Source organism: Streptopelia decaocto (genome assembly GCF_964273445.1).
Source record: "Streptopelia decaocto genome assembly, chromosome: 3".
In the NCBI taxonomy this organism is placed as follows: domain Eukaryota; kingdom Metazoa; phylum Chordata; class Aves; order Columbiformes; family Columbidae; genus Streptopelia; species Streptopelia decaocto.
The window spans coordinates 107,794,987-107,815,074 of NC_138656.1; the positions used below are offsets into that span (position 1 = coordinate 107,794,987).

Sequence of the window (20,088 nt, forward strand, 5' to 3'; positions counted from 1 at the left end):
CATTCCACCCTTCAGAGAGATTCAAAAAGGTATGTTCTCCTCTAATCAGGCATGTAATTTCTTCTTATAACCAATCACCTAAATATCTCAAAAAATATATTAAGGTCATTTCCAAAGTTCATGTAACTTCAGACCAGCCATTTTCCTCTCAGGAGGATACAGTGAGGGTGATAGAGGGATTATTTACTGTTCTTTCCTTGTAAAGCAAAAGAAGGGAATACAATTTTTTTACAAGGAGGGAAAAGGGATTAAAAAAGAATCAAAAGAAGGCAACACACAACTACTAGACAAGAAACAGAAGGTGGTGTAGTGCTGAATGAGTAGCTCCTAAGGCATGTAGAAGCAAACCACGAGCACTGTGTGCTAAGCCTTAGAAATACAGAAAGCAAACACCTACACCTCAGCATGACAGTCAAGATTTAACACTCACTCATTCAGGGGAAAGGAGAACACGAGGCCCACACCCAGGGTTTGTTAAGAACAAGCCGATTCTGATCAGCAGTTTCATTAGGTCTGCATGTGTCCTGGTCATAGAACTTTGACCAATATCAAAGTTTTGAAGCTACTTAGCAAAATGTTTCCATAGTATGTCAAAACAGACTGTAAAAATTAATGTCTTTGTATCTGCCCCATTTAAGTCATGAATTACTAGTTTGAATCCGCACATCTTTTCTTCCCCACATTTCATGAAAATTTTGGCCCATGAGAGGGTTTTTGTTTGTTTTCTAGTGGGAGTGGGGTAGTACCAAAGGCTGGGTTTTAGAGTTCCTCTTATTTCCCTCTTGGGTATATACTTGAGAAACATCATCACAACCTACTCTCTTCTTGTAGATATATAACACACCTAACATGCTATGATCATTACATTCATTAACAAGGAACTAGATGGCTCTTTACACCTTCCTCTGCATCTCTAGACCTATTCTGCCAGCATGCTGAAAATCCAAGATTCAAGCTTCAGCACATGAACTAACTTTTTTTTTTTACGAGTCAAACAAATGGCAAGCTACTCCATTTACCACTAAAAGTGTATTATTTTTGATAAATTTTATCAAAATGTTAGTTCTTAAGTTGCATAAATTAAATACTACTTTCAAACACTCTCTCAGGCAGTCATTAACGGACAATTATGTTAGTAAAATACATTTCTGAGGTAGCCCTAGACCTTAATACCTGTTCTGTTCCCCGTCTGCTGTAAAACCTTAAATTCACAATCCTTAATAATCCTCTTCTCTGTGCCTGTAAGAACAGAAACATATCATACAATGAAAGACAATCTCATACAGTGTTTTATGCACCAAAAACTAGTACTAAAATAACTCTACAGGAGTTTTTAAACTTACATAAGACTGCCTATTTTAAAATAATGTACAGATAATAAAATGCAGGTTGTATAACTTTGCCCATTTAATTAGGTATGTCTCACGCCGCAGAAAAGCGCTACCCACTTGCAATAAAATTAACAGCTCACTTTTAATAGTAAGCAATACCCATATAAGAGAAAATACTGGGGTTTATCCCAGCATACTCTAAATAGATTTCAGTACATCTACACAGTAGTTGTTACCAGGTCAAACATTTACCTCTACAAGAAGCAAAAGAAATCAAGAGTCAGACAAACCGTGTGCTGCCTTCTGTTATGAAGTTATAAAAAGACAAAAATAACACGACTTTTTTCCAACAAAGACAGGTAACATATCCCAGTCCACAACTAAAGAGTTTGTATATTTCAGCACTACAAATTTTGGTTGTTGTTTCTTGGTGGTGGGGGGGTTTGTTTGTGTGGTGGGGCTCTTTTTGTTGGTTTGTTTGTTTGTTTGGGGTCTTTGTTTGCTTGGGTTTTGTGTGGTTTTGTTTCTTTGTGGGTTTTGTTTGTTGTTTAAAACAAACAAACAAACAAACCAACCACAAGCAATAATCAAGAACTTAGAAGTTCAAATCATGCTACAGAAATAGCAAAAATAGACAGATGCTACGGGGGAAGATACAAATTATTAGATGTTCACATCATAACTTACAAAATAGCAAAACTTTGCATTAAATTCTTCTTTCAACAAGAGATTCATATTGAACTCCCAGTTAGATAATTCTGCCAGTGACAATATTCACCCAGTAAAATGAAAACACATACTTACTGTTCTAATGTCATCTTCATAACTAGTGACCTGTTTATAATGGGGAGAGCCTGACAGAACTCTCCAAGCAGATATTCCACAACCGGCTGCTTTACATACTCCATCTTCATCTGTTTCACACCCTCCTACAAGCAGAAGTCTGTAAAATATATAAAGGCATATTATGGTTTCATATATTGTCATGAGATTTTTTTTTAATTGTCTTAAGTCAGAACTATAGTAGTTTGCTTGCAGTAACAGAAAGTCTTACTATATTAAGATATCTAACAGCAACAATAAACTTCAAACTTCAGGGTGCTTATTCACAGACAAAAAGACTGAAATATTACTTCAGTAACACTTGTTATTTGTGGCATTTATCCCTATCCATTTTCACCTCTAGCTTTCCAAATAAGGCATAATTCCCAACACTTAAAATACATCTGGCTACAAATCTGGGTTTCTCTCTTACCCTCAAAGAATAATAACAGCTACAGCTTAAGCTTATGAAGAGTTCTGATAATTCTGTTTAAGCATTAGGCTTCCATTTATTCAGATGTGGTAAAAAAGCTGCTTCTCTTTTAACAGGAAACCGAATGCATTGCAGTTTTTCAACTTCATTTTCTGAAGCCACTCTACCAATTGTAAATGTGCATGCAATAATTTCATTGCACACAGTAGATGGATATTTTAAAAACTTTGAGGAAACTTCAATTATTGCTGATTACCACTAAAATGTATTGAAATGTCTTCCTTTTAAGTTCTTTCACCTTATAAGCAAGCAATTTTATATTTAACTAATGATTATTTTGACAAAAAAAACTTTGAACACAGATGCCTATGTTTGTCTGGAACCATCACTATAGTGAACAACCCATCAAAAAGTAAAGTATCTGCAAAAAATGTACAGGCTGGAAGAGCCAGAAGTTCAACACTGAGAACTCTATGAATTTTCAAAGTCTGCGTTACTCTTGAAATGCTCTACCACCTAGTGGCTGATGCTCATACAGCTCTCAGCTGTGATCTGGATGCATTTCAAAACATTTCCTGTGAGAGTTAATTGAAAGAAAAAAAAAACCTCCTTCAACATTTACTGACCTCTTAAAGGGGATTAAAACTTATCTAACATTCCCAGGTCTCATGCTGTTCACAACAACATGACTTATACCATGGATGCTTACAGTCCAATAAAGTTTTTAAGAGTTTTAGTTATTTTGTGGTGTAAAGCAGGGGTGTCAAACGCATTTTCGCCAGGGGCCACATCAGCCTTGCGGTTGCCTTCAAAGGGCCGGAGGTAATTTTAGGACTGTCTGAACCGCAAGGCTGATGTGGCCCCTGGCGAAAATGGGTTTGACGCCCCTGGTGTAAAGAGTTGCCTGAGACAGCAGAACAGAAACACCTTTTACCATTCTCCAAGACTCCCCACTTACCACCATAATTAACAGGAAAGTGGGTAATTTTGCATTGTTCTTATGATCAGAAAGTAAAGCATAGCACAGCTAGGACTAACTACTTCTCCCTTAAGGAGATGCTATTTAACTTCAGTATACATGAAGATTCTGACTGAGCACCCATGACGCAATGGTTTCTGGCTGTAGCATATCAAGAAGAAACCATGTTATCATTTAAGGAACAAACAGATTCCTATCAGACCTAAAGAAATCTACCATGAGCAGCGCAGATCACGTTTCAAACTCCTTAAAACCGGTAACCTGAACAGCATGTGGAAGCAAACATATCTTGAGTCATTAGAATACATTTTTTGTAGGAGTAACATCAGAAAAAAAAAGCAGACACAAAATTCACCTATTATAGCTTTCCAGTAGATACTCAAAGTAATTTGGTTTATGAAGATGACAATGATTAGCAAAAGCATGGTGTTAGACAGTCCGCGAGAGGACTCCAACACAGACGCAGCCACAAGGGAGGACTGTACTTCAGCATTATGTAGATTGCAAAACAAACTTCACCATAAATACTACTTGTTAAACAGAGAATCCAACTGTTGCTCAGTGAGCACAGCAATCCCAGTGTTAAAATACCAACAAACTCCTACAGTGCAGATCTCTTATCTGAACAAGCTAATAATATAAGACTGCATCAACGCTTTTATGCGAAAAACTTTACATCTTAAATGAAACCAAGTTGGTTTACATTTTAATTGTTTCCAATCAACAGCAACTGTTGTCCATTCTGGTCAACTTGAGAGCAGAACAACTCTCAAGTACATAGTTGGACAGGAACTCAGAGGAACCTACCAAGACACCACTTTAATCCAAAATACTTGTAAGAATACTTTGTTCCTCAAGTCATATTAAAATCAAGCTCAATCTGAGGATGTCTCTGGTACCAGGACTCTTAAAGACTACGGGTTTGGTTAAAAATCACAATAATGGAAAGGCAGACATTGAAAAACAGAATATTTAAGCAATTCTGTAGTCAAGCAACCGAGGAAATCAGAAGCAATAAGCAGGACAACACAGCAAGTTTAATTTTCCTTCAACTTTGGAACACAGGAAGGCGTCCAGGCAGGTTTTGAATGTCTCCTACTCTGAAGACATTCAAAACCTGCCTGGACGCTTTCCTGTGTAACTTCATCTAGGTGTTCCTGCTCTGGCAGGGGGATTGGACTGGATGAGCTTTTGAGGTCCCTTCCAATCCATAACATTCTGTGATTCTGTGATCAACAAATAACTAGAAACTAACTGAACAGTTCATTTTTCTTTCATGAAGAAAGTGACTTTAACTGAGGGAAGCTTGGAGAAAAGAACGCCAGTCCTCCAGGAACACGGAAAACAGTAACACTTGAGGTACAGCCAGCACTAAATAACACGGCTCTTAGAACCACACAAAATATTTCAATATCAAACTTCCTGCTGATTACTGGGGAAACATGCCTTTGGAAGAGAAAAATTTCACAGATCAAATGTTGTATACTTAAGAAACCATTTCGTTGTTTTTCTTCTGCGTTTTGGTTTTTTTTTTTTATTTTCCTTCTCCCAGATATTTCTGTTCTGCGACTTTCCTTTGCCTATGATCATTCTATCGGAGAAGCTTTACACATTACCACCGGTCAAAGAACATGAGAGTTGCCCCCAACTCATACCAAAGCCACCTTTTAGACACAGTACACAGTTCTTTTGAGCAACTTCACCTAAAAACAAGGAAGTAACAAGTTTTCAAATAACTTGCAGGACATACCTCCAAACAAATCAAGTTTCAGCAGAGACACAGCACACCACATGAAATTCAACACCACATGAAATTCCTTGTAACAGCTTAAAAGGTTTTAGGGCAAAATATTTATCCACCCTACTGCACATGATGCAGTTTATGCATGTTTCAGCCAGTCAAGAATAAACATGTAAGGCTACTTACATCTGAGCACACAGGCTAGTATCAATGAACATGAAATCAGAACTTAAAAACTCTGAAAAATGTTGGCAAGGTCAATCATTACATATGAAGTGATGGACTTCCTAACATTTTTTAGCACAGAAAGCAAGTTTCACATGTCTCTTTCACAGCCTCACCATGAGGAAAGCTTTAAAAAATACAATTAAAAATCAGTAAACAAGAACTTCAAGAAATCATGAAAACACAGTTGTCAATTCCTAATAACCAAGAGAGAGTGGGCATAACCTTCTGAAAGTTTAACTTATCTATAATCTTGTCCATTCCTAGGCACCTAAATTCTTCCATAAGCTCTTCCTTGTATTGCAACATGCCACTGAATGAAAAATTTCAACAGCAGCAGTGACTAGAACTCAACTACAATTGACCACACTGTGCTAGAAGTAACTTAAGAGACAAACAGTAGCACAAAGACCAAGAGAAGAATTGTCAATAATGGTGACAGCAGTAGCTCCAAAAGTGCCTGAACGAGCTCTCAAAAGCTCCATCAAGATAAATCTTCTCATATAAATTTTGGAAAAACTGTCACATACAGTGCAACATATTCAGAAGTATCTTTTAGGATAAAGGAAATTCAATGACAGCTGGAATGAAGATGTCATTTCAGCTTAGACACACAAAAAACACACAACCTCAAGACAAAAAGCCTTTTCCCAGGACTGCAGAGAAATTCATTATGGCAGCACATATTTAAAATCTTAAAAAGCTTTTCAGAGAGCAAAATGCAACAGCAGGGGCAGAAACTATTAAGATGAATAACACAACTGACATCAAAAGCAAATGAAAGATACTCCTGAGAGCCTCAGCAAAGATGTGGCCTTGTTTACCAATTACTTTTTTTTGGGGACTAGACATGAGATGACTCCAAACCAACAAGCTGACAGGCAGACTGGGAGCAGCAACAGGAGAGGGGTTTTTTCCTGTTTACTATATCGGGGTTTTTTAAGTTAGTGCTACTCAGAAGAAGAAGATACCATGCCAACAACTTTCTTGGTCCCAGTGATGTGAAAAACTACTTTTCCTGGCCAAACATTTGGGTTCTTAAATCACACCATATCAACTGCACCTTTATATCACTCCAGGGGGATCACAAAGCAACATTAACTCAATATATAACACCTAAAAGTTAACTTCCCATTAGGTAAAGTTTTGTGTGGCATGCTGCTATGGACACTGAGATCAACACAACTTCCTTTAGTACTTAAGATGCTAAAATATTAAATAATTTTTACTTTTGTGTGTTTTCTACAGAGAATAACTAGCATGCAGCAGCTTGTGGACTCTGTTTCTAGAACCTCTCAATCTTCTGAATGCTTCTGGGACCATCAGAAGTCTCCTGGGAAGTCTTTGAGGAACTTCACGGTGCCCACCATTGCCAGGAAGAGCCAGCTAGTAAGTTCTAGAAGCTTTTAACAAGGTCTTTCATGTATTCCTGATCAAAGGGTGCTTCGAGCTTTGTTCCAGCAAACTCTTGATTGGTATGGGTCAAGAACTCTTGCAACAAGTCCTAGAAAAACACCTATGGAAGTGCCAGGCCTAGAGCATAGCCAGTGGATTCAGCATGTTGTGCAGCAAATGATGGCCAGAAACTCTCTCAGTAGATATTCTCATCGATTGTGGTGATGAGCCATCAGGCTCAGTCCCCAGCACCCACTGGAGCAGCCACCCCAGCACATCATAGGCCTTGACACAGCCCACGCTCCTCAGGGAGGACACAGATGTGCACATCCTGGGCTGCAAGGACATGGCTCCAAGCAACCTGCTCCAGCTGACCCTGCTTGTGAAGGGGAATGGATTAGATGATCTCCAGAGGTTTTTTCAGTCTTAAAAAATGACTGCCCTTGCAGCAGCTCAACTGCACTCTATTTCAATGGTTTCTGTGAAACTGGGCTGAAGATAGGTAGTATAATACAGTAGAACAGCAAGTTCAATTGAGACGTCCACAAAAAACTTCAGACTTCTACACAATTCTTCACTCATCAGTTTTGGTAAAGTAAGAAAATTCCAACTGAATCTAAAACCCTTCACCTCCAATCATCATCACAAATTTTGGGCTCCAATATCAAACATTTTCTGTAGCAAGTGCAGAGAACCCAAGATTAAGATACTCAAAATAAGCAGGTATCGAACCTTCCATTAGAGCCCACAGAGAGCTCACACACTGAAGCAGACATTACTAAAATGCACCATAAATTCCATCACAGATGAATGCCGGATCACATGAGAACACCAACAATACACATCTAAAGAAAGGTATATAAAGCTTTTCAACTGCAGTGAAAATCATTATTAGACTTTTTCCCAAAGATATTGTTTCAAGTTTTCCTACAGATTCAGACACATTCCCTACTGACTTATTCTTTTTGCAATTATAATACACCTAGTGGAAAAATTTAAGCTTATTAATTTCTTACGTGGTATTTTATTGCACTGTAATAGATAACGAGCAAATACACAGCAATATAGAGTGCAGTAAGTCAAGGCTTACAAGCAGTGGAGATAGATCAGTATAACTTCACCATCTGAAACTGAATGAAACGCAAGAAAGCATAAAGTGACAAACCTGAACTTAAGTCATCAAAGTTCACATTATTCAGAATGAAAACTTTGAAGTGTTCATATGTATCTACAATTTTCTTTATTGCACGCAACTTCAAAAAACTGCCTCCTTCAACTCACTCTGTTCTCTTTTGGTTTGGTTTTTTTGATAACAAGACAATTTCAGCAAGAGACTCTGCTCATTAATTTAGACTTCTTTAACGTCAAATTTAGAAGTTTCTACCACAAGGTAAATTCAAAACAGAAAAGACTTGTCTACATGAAGGGCAAAACACTGGTTGTTTCTGCTTCCCATCCATTCCAAGGAATTTTGTATTATTTCAAGTATCAGTTTTTCAACTTTACTAAGCAAGGTTACTGGCAGCACGTATCAGGAGATACTAAGATCACAGGGGATTCCACATGACTGTTTCCATTTTCATGGAATAAGTCATGATATTTCCTGATAAAAACAGTAATTCCTGAATGTGTATGCCACACACATTACACAAACTTATTACCTCATCAGTAGATATAACCACATATTTTGATGTAAGGAAAGGGCATTTGTCTCCCTAGAAAATACGAAATATAAACAACAACAAAAAAGCCAACCATAAGCTTCCATAAAAAGATAACTTTAATTCCTAATATTGTCAATAAAGTGTTCTAGGCACAAAGCCAGCATTGTCGCCTGCTCTTTTACTTCATGCTAAGATCAAGTTTTAAAAATGTTAACCTCAGATCTTGTAAGAATAGTAGGAAAACCAAAGGTATTACTTCTCTTGGAGATGAAATAAAGAAAACAAAACTAAGTTTTTACCTTTTTTTTTTTCCTCTCCTCTTTAAAACCTCTATGGCAAGAAGTTGCCATTAGCACACACAAAGCAATGTCCGTACTATTTGGCTGACAACTATGCCAGCTGACTTTCTATGTATTTACTTGTTAATGGGTTCATCCACTATAAGAATGTAAAAGCTCTGACACCATTTACTCAGAAACGCACCAAAAATAATTATAATAGATGGATGTGCTTGCTTTTTTGTCAGAATAATTACTTTATCATACTCTGAATATTAACAATACTCTTTGCAACACTCACTATTACAATCAATCTACTTCCTAATATTAGGAGCAGAAAATATAACTTGGGAAACAATTGTCGAGAACCATTAACCCTGGCCTGATCAAAGGAAAGAAGTTCTGTTGCGCAGTCAGCGCTACCAAAGCTCCATAACCCACACCTACTACTATAAGAAATCTAGACTTCTGAGGTGAGTATTAATCATGTGGAATTACTAGATATAACTAGGTAGAAAGAAAAAAACATACTCAAAATTAATCTCTCAAAGCTAGAAGACCATTACTTTTCATTAATAACCGCTTGTTGTTTGTTTGTTTTTCTTAAGTAACACTGACGAATGAGAACAAGTTTTAAACTGTGAGTTTCTTCTGGTATTCTATAGCTAACCCTAATTTGCATTTAATACAATACAGTGATATAACATACTGCACTGACAAATTCAATCCTACTAGATTTAATATAAGAGAAATATCTGGAAGGAAGTACAGTTCCTACAACTGCAGAGAAATAGAAAAATAAGTTGCTGAGTTTATCTTGCTGTATAACAAGTAGATATTAAAAAGGTAAGTACATTTTTAGCATACGTAACTGGCTAACCAAGATCTATTCCAACTACATCTGGTTCAAGAGCAGGCAGCCAATTCATCCATATTTCAAGTCTGGTATCTGTACCCAACACATTATCAACAGAGAAAACATATCACCAGACAATGCCAAACACCAAAGCCTGGCAGCTCCTGCCAGAACACCATGGAAAATGGGCTGGCCAGCATGTCCAGCTCTCATATCCAGACAGGAAAAAACAAAACAAAACAAAACACAGAACCAAACAAACTTCTATATCAGCCTTTACACCCACAAATTCAGAAACATCTTTTGAAGCTATTCCTGACATTATAAAAAACGCTGCTTACGTACAGTATTCAAACAGTAGAAGACATAACTCAATTTTCACTATTCCCTTGGTAAAGTGAGATCAGCTAGGGCTTCCTTCATACGTACACATAGGTACAATGATACATGACTTGTTATTACTGATTCACTAAACATCAATATTAAAATACTTTTTTTTCCCCTCACCCTCCTTATCCAACACATTTCAATGTTTATTTCACCACCTTCATTCACCACATCCATGTTATTGGCAGGGAGCAAACAGAACACTTACCTGTGACCAGGATGATAAATGACAGTAGTTATTCCATGGGCATAGTGGCTGCTAAAGCTGAAACTATGACTCTCTTGAAAGCTTTGATTTGTTCCAACACTAAGTATGGGGGAAAAAAAAATGACACATATTATTTCAGATTTATTTTCTCTAATCAGTGGAAAGAATTCCCTTGAAGTTCACCATGCCTTCTCAAAACGAGTAAAAATTTATGCTTACCTTACAAGGTAACTTCTCAGTTCTCCACGATAATTAATGACAAGGAGTTCAGCTGACCATTGGGCACTTGCTTTGTATTCTAGAAAGATCAGTCCAGCAATAGCATAACTCAGATCTCCTGGAAAACTTGCTGTCTTCACCCAAAAATGCAGACAAACATTGAGAGAGAAAGGGGATAAAAAAAAAAAAAAGTGTTCATTATTGAAAGAACTAGGAGTTAAATATACTATACTGCACAAAAATTTATTACAAGAAATGAAGTTTCATAGTTTGTATCAGTAAAAAATACACTTCTTTTTATCTTGATTTTACAGAAATCTTATTACTATAAAGTCTTCAAAGACAATATACTACAGAAATACACTTGAGCCACCTTACCAAATTAGTTTAATGCAACCTTTGAATATGCAAAATATAACATATGTTGTGTGGAGCAAGCCAACAATAATTATCTATTCTAATACGAACTAAAATATAAAGCCTTCATATTGCTTTATCAGCAATATTTCTTGATTTATAAGTGACTCTGCATATAAACTGTAGACTTGTAATCTAGTAGTACAAATTTTAATTATTTCCACATTTACTAATTTGGCGATTCTATACTTTCATGATCTGATGTACCTGCAGATCTACCACAATTCTAAGAAAAATGAAGATTCTGACTAGATATAAAGCATATTCTTTGTGCTGTTATAAGTGCACACATGACTTAACTATAATATATGCGTAGCATGATAAACACTTCATGGTATGTTTGTGCACAGTATTCAAACTGTAAGCCTTTTTACCAAACTAAGCCATGATTAAAAAAAGGTCAAAGAATGGAAGTAACACTGTCCTTACAAAAAATTCTACTATATTAATATTTAATCTAAATGAGCACTTACCGGTGAAATGACCAAAAGCTCACTACCCATTAGGTCAAACACTCTCACTGTGCCAGTGCTTTCAGCATAAGCAAGTAACGTACAATCATGACTCCACGCCACTCGCCTCCACTGAGGGTTGGGGTCCTTTGGCACTATGAAAAAGGAAAAAAGTTATTAAAAAGTGAAACATAAATATAATCCCTTAAACAGAACAAAAAGTCAACTGCATCAAAAAAATGGAAGGTGATGACCATCATTACAAGCTCATCTCAGAGGGAAAAAAAAAAGTATCCAACACCCACTATGTCTTCTAAACCCACTAATTTTAACTATCATTTCATTTCAGATTCAGGTTTTATACCTTAACCATCATGAAAAGAAGAGGGGGAGGGAGGGTAATGTAGCTAGTCACAAGCAAAATCATTAAGAGATTCTTCACAATGCTTTTAAGAAGTACAACATTATCTTTAGAGTAAACCAACAGCACCGCTTCTGCCATATTGTATACCTTGACATTTTCCAACTATGGATCCAAAGTCATCTTTTGCAGACCTGCAGAAAAATACTCATATGGATTTAAATCAGAAGAATAATCACTATTCAATTTTCTAGAATAAACAGAAGGCTATAAGAATACCTTAAGTGCACAATTAAAAGGCCTTCATGTATTTAACTACTTGTTCAGAAAGGTCTTCACCCTTAGGCAGCTACAGCAACTAATACTAGTATTTTAGAAACCTTCCTCCCAATGGATAAATATTAATAACCCTAATTTAGTAGTAATGCTGTTCAAAACAGGAGAGCAGCCTTTCAGAACTTCTGCATGTAACTTTAGAAAAAAAAAAAAAAAAAGTAGTCAGTATTCTCTAGGTTACAATTTTAGAAACAATGCAAGAATATAGTTACATTAATACAGTTGAAACACAAGATTTATTTTATAGTCTATAAGCTGACATTTATGGTGTTCATACCCCTTCTGATTGAACAATTTTCATACACTTGCTTCTTTTACATATAAATAGAAGGTCTGACCTTCTGGCAAATGGATTTTTGTGAAGCAAGTAAACACACTCAATCAAGATCCATTCTACAGCTGAATGTGTTCTTGAACCAGCTAAGGAGAGCTTGTTTTTAGAGAGCTTAAGGAAAAGTGTTGGTCCTTACAGCAATCCATATCACTTGTAAAATAAGGTGAAGTATTACACATGCCAGCGACTCTACAGAGAGACTAAAGGAGAATTTCAAGAGGGAACAGAAGGCAAAGGTTAGGAAGACCACGATTTGGGGTTTGCATTTTGAAGCATCTTGATTGTTTTTCTTTCACATCTTGAAAAAAAGGACAAGAGAGATACAGATAGATACTTATAAATTACTAGAAACACTTTCTGAGAACTCTACAACTGTGGTCATGAAGCAACAGATAATACTAAGTTACCTGATTTCTACACATTGGTCTTGAACAACTGCCAACAATTTACCATTGCTGAAAGAGAAAAATACAGGCGTGAAAGTTCATTTCAAGTACAGTCCTTTCAGAACATGCATGAGAGCTCTGGGTGCTTTTCTGCAAGGTTAGATATAAATTACCTGTTTCATAAATCACAACAAATTGGGAAATATCGATTTGTATACCAGAAAAATCAGTGCTGTAATAAGATTCCCTTCGTGTCACTGTAATGCATCTGTCACTCTTTTCTAGTAGCAGTAAAGAAAACAGAAATAATGTCTAAAATCTTGCTGCAGGGGAGGTCAGAGTCAGATGTTTCTTAGGGATAATTTTTTAACAGCCATACCTAAAAATACTTTATTAAGTTATATCATCTCCTCAGGTCTCCTGTCTTTATACCTCACACACAACATTGCATCTGGCATGTTGTGCACCAAAAGGGATCATCACTTCCCTCAAAGAATCACCACCTCTCTCATAAGTACAGAACTCTTCACGAACCACTTACCATATTTGGGGATCATACACAATGAACTAAACCATCCCATATTACCTTCATGTCATTGAACCATTTTTCTGTACATATTTATGATTATTTTTAAAAGCCAGTGATCTCACTGATGCTGCTAAAATGACTGCAGAACAGCTGGTTCTAGCCTTGGATCTCTCACTTCTCCTCGATACATACTGTAGCAGACAAGTCTTGAGGTTGTGCACTCAGTTTCCACCCATTTTAAAATAAGCATTTTTTATTACATATCCTGCCAAGTTATAGGTCTTTAAATGATCGAATTCAAGACTTGAGCTTGAGAACGATTGCGCTGCAAGCCACTTTGCTCAAAAGCTACAAGGACTTTAAGACCTGAGTGAGAGATGCATTAAATGAAGGGAAGCAGCGTGGAAGCCGCTAGGTAGCGGACTGACTGTTCTTTCCCACGGCTACTTGTGAATGCCTCCAGCATTTTTCTTGACCAAAAACAATAATGTGACTCTAGCACAATATTAACTCAGCATTGTTACCAATGGGGACAGGGGGAGGAGAGGAAGCATTAATACATTCACTGCTGCCAAAATGGAAAAGCGTGTAAGCCAGTTACCTTGCAAGCACTAGGTGCCAGTTGATCTGCTTACTAACTAGACGAATCAGTCCAGTAGGAAGAGAAAACTTTGCAGGGCTGAAATAATAAAAACATTAAGATAAAGCAGAACTTACATCTAACAAAAGCAGTACCTGAGATAGCCATGCTAGATGACTTAGATTCAAGGCAATCATCAGTCACCTGGGAGGTTTGAGCAACTAAACATGAATGAACACTGCACCCTACAAAAAATAAAGTAGAACACCAACCATAGAGTAAAACAGCATTGCCCACTAAATTCCACTATAGTATTGTTTCACTGGGAGAAACATTTATGTCCCTTTCCATATATCTCAAAACCAACGGAATACCCCTAAAAAGGGAGAGCCGATATCTTCAACAGAGTGGTATAATCACGGAGCTGAAATTCTCCAGGAACACTGTATTTATCCCAATATGTTTCTGGGACCATTTAAGTGCCTTTTGAATTAGAAGTTAAACTCTTAAATGGCATGAGTGTCACTCAAGTAGTTATAAAGCTTTTTGTATGACAGTTTGAAATGTCAAAAAAAAAAAAATCCAAATTATTACTCCAAAAGCAGCAAATCCTGCCATCATACCTGTCACTGAGGCTTAAGAAATATCTCAGCTGGGAGGGAGAAGGACAATAGCAAGTTTACTGAGGCTTTTTGATAAAAGCAAAAAGTCATAGTAGTATACACTAGCTCTTTTCTAGATAGGCTTCAGCCGCAACTCAAGTAGCTACAACTCAAGTAGCTACAACTCAAACAGAGAATAAACTAAGCATCGCTTGGACAAAATTCTAAATAAGTGTTCAATTTTACTCACATGAAAAATAACTTTCCATCAAATCAAAAAAGCTGTATTAACAAATAAAAAAAATGAACTAGTATTTTCATAAAATCTACCTGTATCTGTACCAGATGTACCGAAGCAAAAACAATGCAGGACCTGCAATGAAAAAAGAGGCAAAAATTACACCTGTAGGGGTTTTAAAATACTCTCCAGCTTCCTACACATAGAATCTCAGAAATTCTCACAAAAGAAAAATGTGGTAAGGGAAAATACCCTCTATCCTTGGTCAATGAATTGTTAGATTAGATTAAATGCAAGCAACAGACCAAAAAATTAACTACCCATTTTCTGGAAATTCTAAGAGGAATTCCTACTGGATGAAAAAGTGATGCAGTTACTGCATGAACCCAGTGTTGAACGGCAATGTAATATAATCAGAATGTAAAGTTTCCTTATAGAACTATCTAACTAGCAAACAGCTCAGTGTGGGAGCTGGTAAAGGAAAAAACCTCAACAACATTTTGCAAAATATAATAGAGCTTCTAAACTCCTTAGATGTATGGTTTATTAGTTTGCCCAATAAGATAATACAGACAAGAAAGTTCATAGAAATGACATAAAAATAACAGTGATATTGATAAAACACATCCTGCACTCTATTTCCATTATACTAGCCAAGTTAAAGTGCAGAAATTGTAAATTTTACAAGCAATCCACACAACATTCTTACGAGTCATGAACATAAGAACAAGTCATCTTTACCTGTAATTGCTCTAGTGATGATAAATGACGCACCATGTTTTCTGTTGCCTCTTGGCTGCAATTACAACAGTAATGGTCAAATACTAAGCAATACATTTTAACTTAAATACAACACTTACACATATATTCATTGATTAAATTTCAGTTGCCTGCTAGCCTACAAGTTGCTTACGTATTTTCTATTACTTGCAACTTAATATAGTAATTCAACTGCATAAGCTAAAACAGGCTATAAATCCAACTATTTTAAATTACATGATGCAATAAACAAAATGTACTACAGATTGTCTATTGATTCAGCTTTGCCTTGACCTTTGGGTAGTAACAAAAGACACTGACTTCTGATTATGTTCTCCTGTAAGGTATTATAAATCATTTTTTCTATGCCAAATGAATGTCAGATTGATCTGTAATGCCCAGAAGTCAAAGCAATTGGTGTACAAGATTATGCTAATATATAACTGCTCAGCTACATAAAGATCACTCATGAAAGTTTAAGAAATATTAAGAAAAACCAAGACCTTCTGAGGAGAAACTCTTTTTATGTCAATTTGTACTAGGTGACACAGCCACTCAGATCACCACCTGTATTCCACTGTGCCCACACAGCCTTTCCAGCAGTCCTGTTCTGCTTAAGGCAGAGGAGAACAACTACATTCACTCTATAAATGAAGGCAGTCTCCAAACACAGGAAAAAGAAATGCAAGGCAATGTAGGATGTATATTCTTAGCTATAAGATGTAAAATTATTTGCCAATAAGAAAGCAGGAAAAAGGGATTAAAGTCCAAAGACAGGAAAGATAACCAATAAGGAATGCATCACAAACAAATCTTCAAAATAAGCAATCACGATTATCTTTCCTAGTGAAAATACTTAAGCACCACAAACTGAGCATTAGAATAAGTAATGAATTTCCTCTTCCCTTCAGTACAGAATACATCAAGCAGATTATTACTTGTTAACTGAAATATTCAGACCTCTCAACTCCAAGTTACAAACACTGAAAGACCCACAAATTCATCAAAATTCCAGAGCACGTCCACGTTTAAAAAAAAAAAATTGGCTCCCAAATTTAAGTTACTGAAGTAAAGATTAGCAGTTTTCTATGAAAAGTTTGCAATCCAGAAATAGTCTTTCAAATAATCAAGCTGTCATCTCACAGTATGTAAGAAGCCAATCCAGCCGCACTAAGAGATAATGTTCCAAATTCAGGTTGATCAACCAGGAAATAACAAGACATTACTGTAAAGTAAGTGCAAGTATAAACTATTTCTTACAGGTATCATAGTACGTTGGGGAGATCTGCTTTTCCCTAGGGAGGTTAAAAGCAGAGCTTCTTTAAGTTTCTGGATTAAGAAAAGTTCTCAGTAAAAACATTTCCAAAAATTTCTTCTACCTCTTTAGAATTTTTTTGAAACAATCTTAGTGTCCACTCCAAAGTCTAAACTACAGGCTCCTACTCCTTGCATGTTAAACCCTCCACAAAGCTGATTCACTGTTATACTCTGAACAACTTTTATAATGTATTCCTATCACCTCAGTAACAGCAGTGGCTACTGGATTTGCTATATTTCTTTTTTAATTCATTCCCATTGGGGAAAACAACTTCAAGTTCTCCTTCACTACAGAATTCCAGAAACAAAACCTGAGTAACTTCCTCGCTGACAAAACACCTACTTTATTTTGGATTTTGTTGCACAGTCAGGAAGCTCTTAGGGCAGGGGAAGGGAAGGGTGTTGGGGAAATCTCAAAATATTAGATGGTAATTAAAAAACAAACAAACAAACAAACAAACAAACCAACCAACAACACAGAATCAAGTGATACATTCAGTACATTTCAGGAGATAGACAGTACTTGTCTACTGGAGAAAAGGGGAAGTTCAGTCTGTCTGTATTTACACAAATGATTCCACAAGTCCTCCCCTGCAACCTCCTCCATATCCACTGCCCTGTTCACTATTTTCACTGATCAACTACTCTATAATTATTTTTATTCTCATTATATATTTTTGGGGTTCCCAAACAATGTGTTACGTACATTACACAGTATCACAGTCACATCAGTAAAGTGAATACAGACTGCTTGATTTCCACACCTCTCTCTTCTCTGGCATTGTCAGTTCCTTGCACATTCCTTTACAAATATCTGTTGTTTCCCCCAACCAAAAAAAAAAAAAAAAAAAAGGGAAATTCAACACAGGTATACTAACATAAAATAAAACCAAAGCTATTTTGGGCTCCAATTAAAGAAATCCATGCTAGTTTTATCAGTGTCTTGGATTTAACACTTTACATGTTCATCACAGGATTCATCTTTCAATGGTCAAAATTACAGTTGCAAGTGCTGAGCACTCTGCAATTAAAAATGAGTCATCTCAAATGAGATAAGACAAAAATAAAACTAAGTCAACAGAGACCTGAAAAAATGTGTCTTAAAGCCCTGCATTGTATCCTAGGTGACAGTATAGGAAGACATTTAATTTCATTTCCCAGTGCAGCATTCAACTTCCTTTCCCTTTCTGCTGTCCCTCACCTCACTCATTCCAAACCATTCAGTTCTACCAGAAGTAAGGCAGAGAGTGTTTTGTGACTTTTGGAAAGAGCATGAATAAACAAGGATTAAAAGAGGCAGGTGTTCCAAAGGGGAAGTCACAATCACCTAAATATCACTGTTAAGGCACCCTAAGGCAAAAACTGAATTATGCTGACAAAAGTGTAAAAAAAAGTCTCAGAAGTGTCCTTGGCTATTGACAGTCTTCAAGGAGGATGTAAATCCAAACAAACTACATAGCGTATTATTTTCAAGTCTCCCTATTTCTGCCATTCAAAAGGCAAATTATCTTGAAAATAAACAAGCAAGAAATATCAACTTTAAAAGAGTCTGTACCATTTGCTGAAGCTGGCACGCAGAATTCTATGATGCTTAGGAATTCTGACTATCAGGGTAGATGAGGACCCTCAGACTGATGTTCCATAATCACTTTAAACTGGGATACCCACATGCTGCTGCTAAAGAGAGGTCTCACACTTCACTCGGCTTTGACCAATGTGTTATTCACCCCCCTTGGTACCTACACTCAACAAAAGGAAATGAAACAACATGATTGTTTCTCAGGTTAATATATTCTTTCATCAGCCTACCATACAACTTAAAGAACACTAATGGCAGCAGAAGAGAAGGGTTACTTCTCAGTAACGTGCCCCCTTAATGGACTTGTAGAATCACAGTCTTGTGCCACCGCACCTATGTCCTCCTCATGGTTCACAGACATGTAAATCACTTTCCTATGTTACTAGAAACAAACGCTACTTACCATCTCTCAAAACACAGTTAAATAAAAATAGGTACAACTGCCTACTCAACTATACGAACAATCTATAAGGCTAGTAATTGGTAACACTGCAATCATATTTTCCAAACATTCATATCTGCTGCTGCAGCTGGGGACTTACAGATCAAGAGAAACAAAAACAAAAGTATTTCTGATAAATAAAAGGATATGAGAACGGCTTTAGTAATTATGAATAGGTAAATTCTTCCACCTGTGATGCTTTTACATCTTCTCTGTTCGGATGTTTTCATTAAGTATAAAACTTTGTAAAAATACTTCCATAAACTACTTTTAGTAGGAAATGCGTTAACGACTGCAATAGACTTGAAAGCCACTGAAGAAAGAAATAAAACCACATATCTTGGATCCTCTATGTTCAGATCAGACAGGAGTATACATAAAGCTCAGCACACTGCAGGGGAAGAAATGAAAAAGCAAAAATGAAAGAGCTTATCTGCTTTTCCACTGACCCATAAAGAACACACAGAAGCAAGCAAAAACTTGTAATACAATAACAAGGTTTTCTCATCTTTTAAGCTTCAGTATCCATTTGTGTGCCTTGCAAACACAAAGTGATACACTTCTCTCTCTTAAGGCACTCCTGATAATAGAGATATGCCCATTCTGATGTACAAGCTGGAGACAGATCTCGTTTTCCTCATGCTCGATGGAGACCTTGTTTCCCCCAAGACAGCTGCTATGTTCTCAGAACAGCTGATTCAGGAGCCGAGACCTGGACTTCATGACAGCTCTGCTTGCATGAGCTCGACAGTAAAACCGGGTATACATTGTTCACAGGTAATGCACGAGAGAGACTTCAAGGCATCCACGGCGGCACAAACGAGGGTGACAACGCGGGAAGTGAGTGACACGGGAGCATGACAGGGGCAGGGCGGCCGCAGAGACCTCCTGCACTTGCCCCTGCCGCCCTCCGGCTCGTGTGTCCGTCAGGAACGGGGCGTGCAGCCTGGCGAGCCCCCCTGGAGGAAACACCCCGTCCCTACGGCCCGTCCCGGGCCCCCGAGGCGCATCCCGCCCCGCGCCTACGTGGCCGGTCCCCGCACCCCGGCCGTGCCGCGACAACACGCACCTGCACCTCCGTCTCCGGAGGCCACTCGGTGTTAACCAGCAGGTCGTACAGGATATTCTCCTCCCCGTCCTCCTCCTCGCCGGCACCAGGCATCCCCTCCTCTCTCGGCCCCGCTCCGCTGCCCTCTCCGCCGGCAGCTGCCATGCTGG

At 37.4% G+C, this 20,088-nt stretch overlaps 1 protein-coding gene across 2 annotated transcripts in view; it reads right to left on the reverse strand.

The window, feature by feature from the left end:
- Positions 1–20,088, reverse strand: part of NBAS (NBAS subunit of NRZ tethering complex) — a 190,213-nt gene extending 170,125 nt beyond the window's left edge. For both annotated transcript variants that reach the window (XM_082049168.1, XM_082049167.1), the window contains exons 1-11: positions 19,940–20,088; positions 15,515–15,569; positions 14,866–14,908; positions 13,955–14,032; positions 12,846–12,893; positions 11,919–11,962; positions 11,429–11,562; positions 10,539–10,672; positions 10,320–10,418; positions 2,136–2,274; positions 1,174–1,239 (exon numbers count right to left, since the gene is read on the reverse strand). In XM_082049168.1, coding sequence (XP_081905294.1) covers positions 1,174–1,239; positions 2,136–2,274; positions 10,320–10,418; positions 10,539–10,672; positions 11,429–11,562; positions 11,919–11,962; positions 12,846–12,893; positions 13,955–14,032; positions 14,866–14,908; positions 15,515–15,569; positions 19,940–20,083 — 984 coding nt within the window. In that variant the 5' untranslated portion in view covers positions 20,084–20,088. The remainder of the gene's footprint in view (positions 1–1,173; positions 1,240–2,135; positions 2,275–10,319; positions 10,419–10,538; positions 10,673–11,428; positions 11,563–11,918; positions 11,963–12,845; positions 12,894–13,954; positions 14,033–14,865; positions 14,909–15,514; positions 15,570–19,939) is intronic.